General features: G+C 42.3%; 1 protein-coding gene across 1 annotated transcript in view; it reads right to left on the bottom strand.

Moving 5' to 3' along the window:
• The window catches only part of LOC311102023 (cGMP-dependent 3',5'-cyclic phosphodiesterase-like), a gene marked incomplete at its 5' end in the record, with an annotated part of 6751 nt that extends 6560 nt beyond the window's left edge, over nucleotides 1-191 (bottom strand). Inside the window, one exon of the mRNA XM_084143242.1 lies at nucleotides 174-191. Within this exon, the coding sequence (XP_083999368.1) occupies nucleotides 174-191 (18 nt within the window). The remainder of the gene's footprint in view (nucleotides 1-173) is intronic.
• Between the last annotated feature and the right edge of the window lie 2309 nt (nucleotides 192-2500).

Here is a 2500-nt window from a genome sequence, read left to right on the forward strand (position 1 = left end):
AAGGATAAAGTACTGTGGATACCTCAGTAACTGGGGTACTTACTCTCAGAAGGTCTATCAACACAGAAAAAGTGAAAGTTATGATATCAAAGTCAGAACTCTTTCACAATCTCTCACAGTGAATACAGACGCATAAACAAGCTTACAAAAACATTCTCTCTAATCTCTCTAACATTCTCTAGAAATGCCATTTCCGGTAATAATCACCCTGCATGTACACCAGAGAAGTATACTGGTAATCAAAATGCTATTAAATAATCATTAAAGCTGTGCATGCACTATCTCCATAAGAAGTGAAAGACAGACAGAGAGAGATGCATATACAGAGATAGAGAGATAATGAGAGAGAGACCTACAGATAGGGTTGTGAAAGAGAGAGAGAGGTACAGGTATATACTGTTGATATACAGTGGGGGAAAAAAGTATTTAGTCAGCCACCAATTGTGCAAGTTCTCCCACTTAAAAAGATGAGAGAGGCCTGTAATTTTCATCATAGGTACACGTCAACTATGACAGACAAAATGAGAAAAAAATATCCAGAAAATCACATTGTAGGATTTTTAATGAATTTATTTGCAAATTATGGTGGAAAATAAGTATTTGGTCAATAACAAAAGTTTCACAATACTTTGTTACATACCCTTTGTTGGCAATGACACAGGTCAAACGTTTTCTGTAAGTCTTCACAAGGTTTTCACACACTGTTGCTGGTATTTTGGCCCATTCCTCCATGCAGATCTCCTCTAGAGCAGTGATGTTTTGGGGCTGTCGCTGGGCAACACGGACTTTCAACTCCCTCCAAAGATTTTCTATGGGGTTGAGATCTGGAGACTAGCTAGGCCACTCCAGGACCTTGAAATGCTTCTTACGAAACCACTCCTTCGTTGCCCGGGCGGTGTGTTTGGGATCATTGTCATGCTGAAAGACCCAGCCACGTTTCATCTTCAATGCCCTTGCTGATGGAAGGAGGTTTTCACTCAAAATCTCACGATACATGGCCCCATTCATTCTTTCCTTTACACGGATCAGTCGTCCTGGTCCCTTTGCAGAAAAACTGCCCCAAAGCATGATGTTTCCACCCCCATGCTTCACAGTAGGTATGGTGTTCTTTGGATGCAACTCAGCATTCTTTGTCCTCCAAACACGACGAGTTGAGTTTTTACCAAAAAGTTCTATTTTGGTTTCATCTGACCATATGACATTCTCCCAATCCTCTTCTGGATCATCCAAATGCACTCTAGCAAACTTCAGACGGGCCTGGACATGTACTGGCTTAAGCAGGGGGACACATCTGGCACTGCAGGATTTGAGTCCCTGGCGGCGTAGTGTGTTACTGATGGTAGGCTTTGTTACTTTGGTCCCAGCTCTCTGCAGGTCATTCACTAGGTCCCCCCGTGTGGTTCTGGGATTTTTGCTCACCGTTCTTGTGATCATTTTGACCCCACGGGGTGAGATCTTGCGTGGAGCCCCAGATCGAGGTAGATTATCAGTGGTCTTGTATGTCTTCCATTTCATAATAATTGCTCCCACAGTTGATTTATTCAAACCAAGCTGCTTACCTATTGCAGATTCAGTCTTCCCAGCCTGGTGCAGGTCTACAATTTTGTTTCTGGTGTCCTTTGACAGCTCTTTGGTCTTGGCCATAGTGGAGTTTGGAGTGTGACTGTTTGAGGTTGTGGACAGGTGTCTTTTATACTGATAACAAGTTCAAACAGGTGCCATTAATACAGGTAACGAGTGGAGGACAGAGGAGCCTCTTAAAGAAGAAGTTACAGGTCTGTGAGAGCAAGAAATCTTGCTTGTTTGTAGGTGACCAAATACTTAATTTCCACCATAATTTGCAAATAAATTCATTAAAAATCCTACAATGTGATTTTCTGGAGAAAAAACATCTCAATTTGTCTGTCATAGTTGACGTGTACCTATTATGAAAATTACAGGCCTCTCTCATCTTTTTAAGTAGGAGAACTTGCACAATTGGTGGCTGACTAAATACTTTTTTCCCCCACTGTATAGAGAAAGAGAGAGATTGTGAGGGAAGGAGGGGGAGAGAGAGAGACAGAGAGAGAAAAAGAGAGAGAGAGTTAGCAGAGTTCAGACAGAGCTCAGTCTGGGTTGTTACCAGACCTTTAGAAGGCTGTCTGATTGGACTCCTCTCTCTCCAGCCAATAGCACATTAGGTCAGAGGGGGTTTAGCATCTGAACAGACAAATAAGGAAATCATTTAAATTAGACCCAGCTCCCTCCTGTCCCAGGTCTCTCAACTTTATCTCGCTCTCTCCATTGATGAAGGATTCTAATGATGGTGCTAAAAGTCATCATCGTTAATGTTAGCAGCACAGTACATGCACACAGATGCCCCGGCTCAGCAGGAACAGAAACCAGGAACACAAAATGGGATCACACACACACACACACACAAATAGCTTAACAACCTCTTTCTCATCTACAATTCAAATCAGCCCAACGCAAATTATTCCAGCCCAAATTCTCAATTAAT

The sequence above is a fragment of the Coregonus lavaretus genome (genome assembly GCF_964263955.1).
Source record: "Coregonus lavaretus genome assembly, chromosome: 26".
Classification (NCBI taxonomy): domain Eukaryota; kingdom Metazoa; phylum Chordata; class Actinopteri; order Salmoniformes; family Salmonidae; genus Coregonus; species Coregonus lavaretus.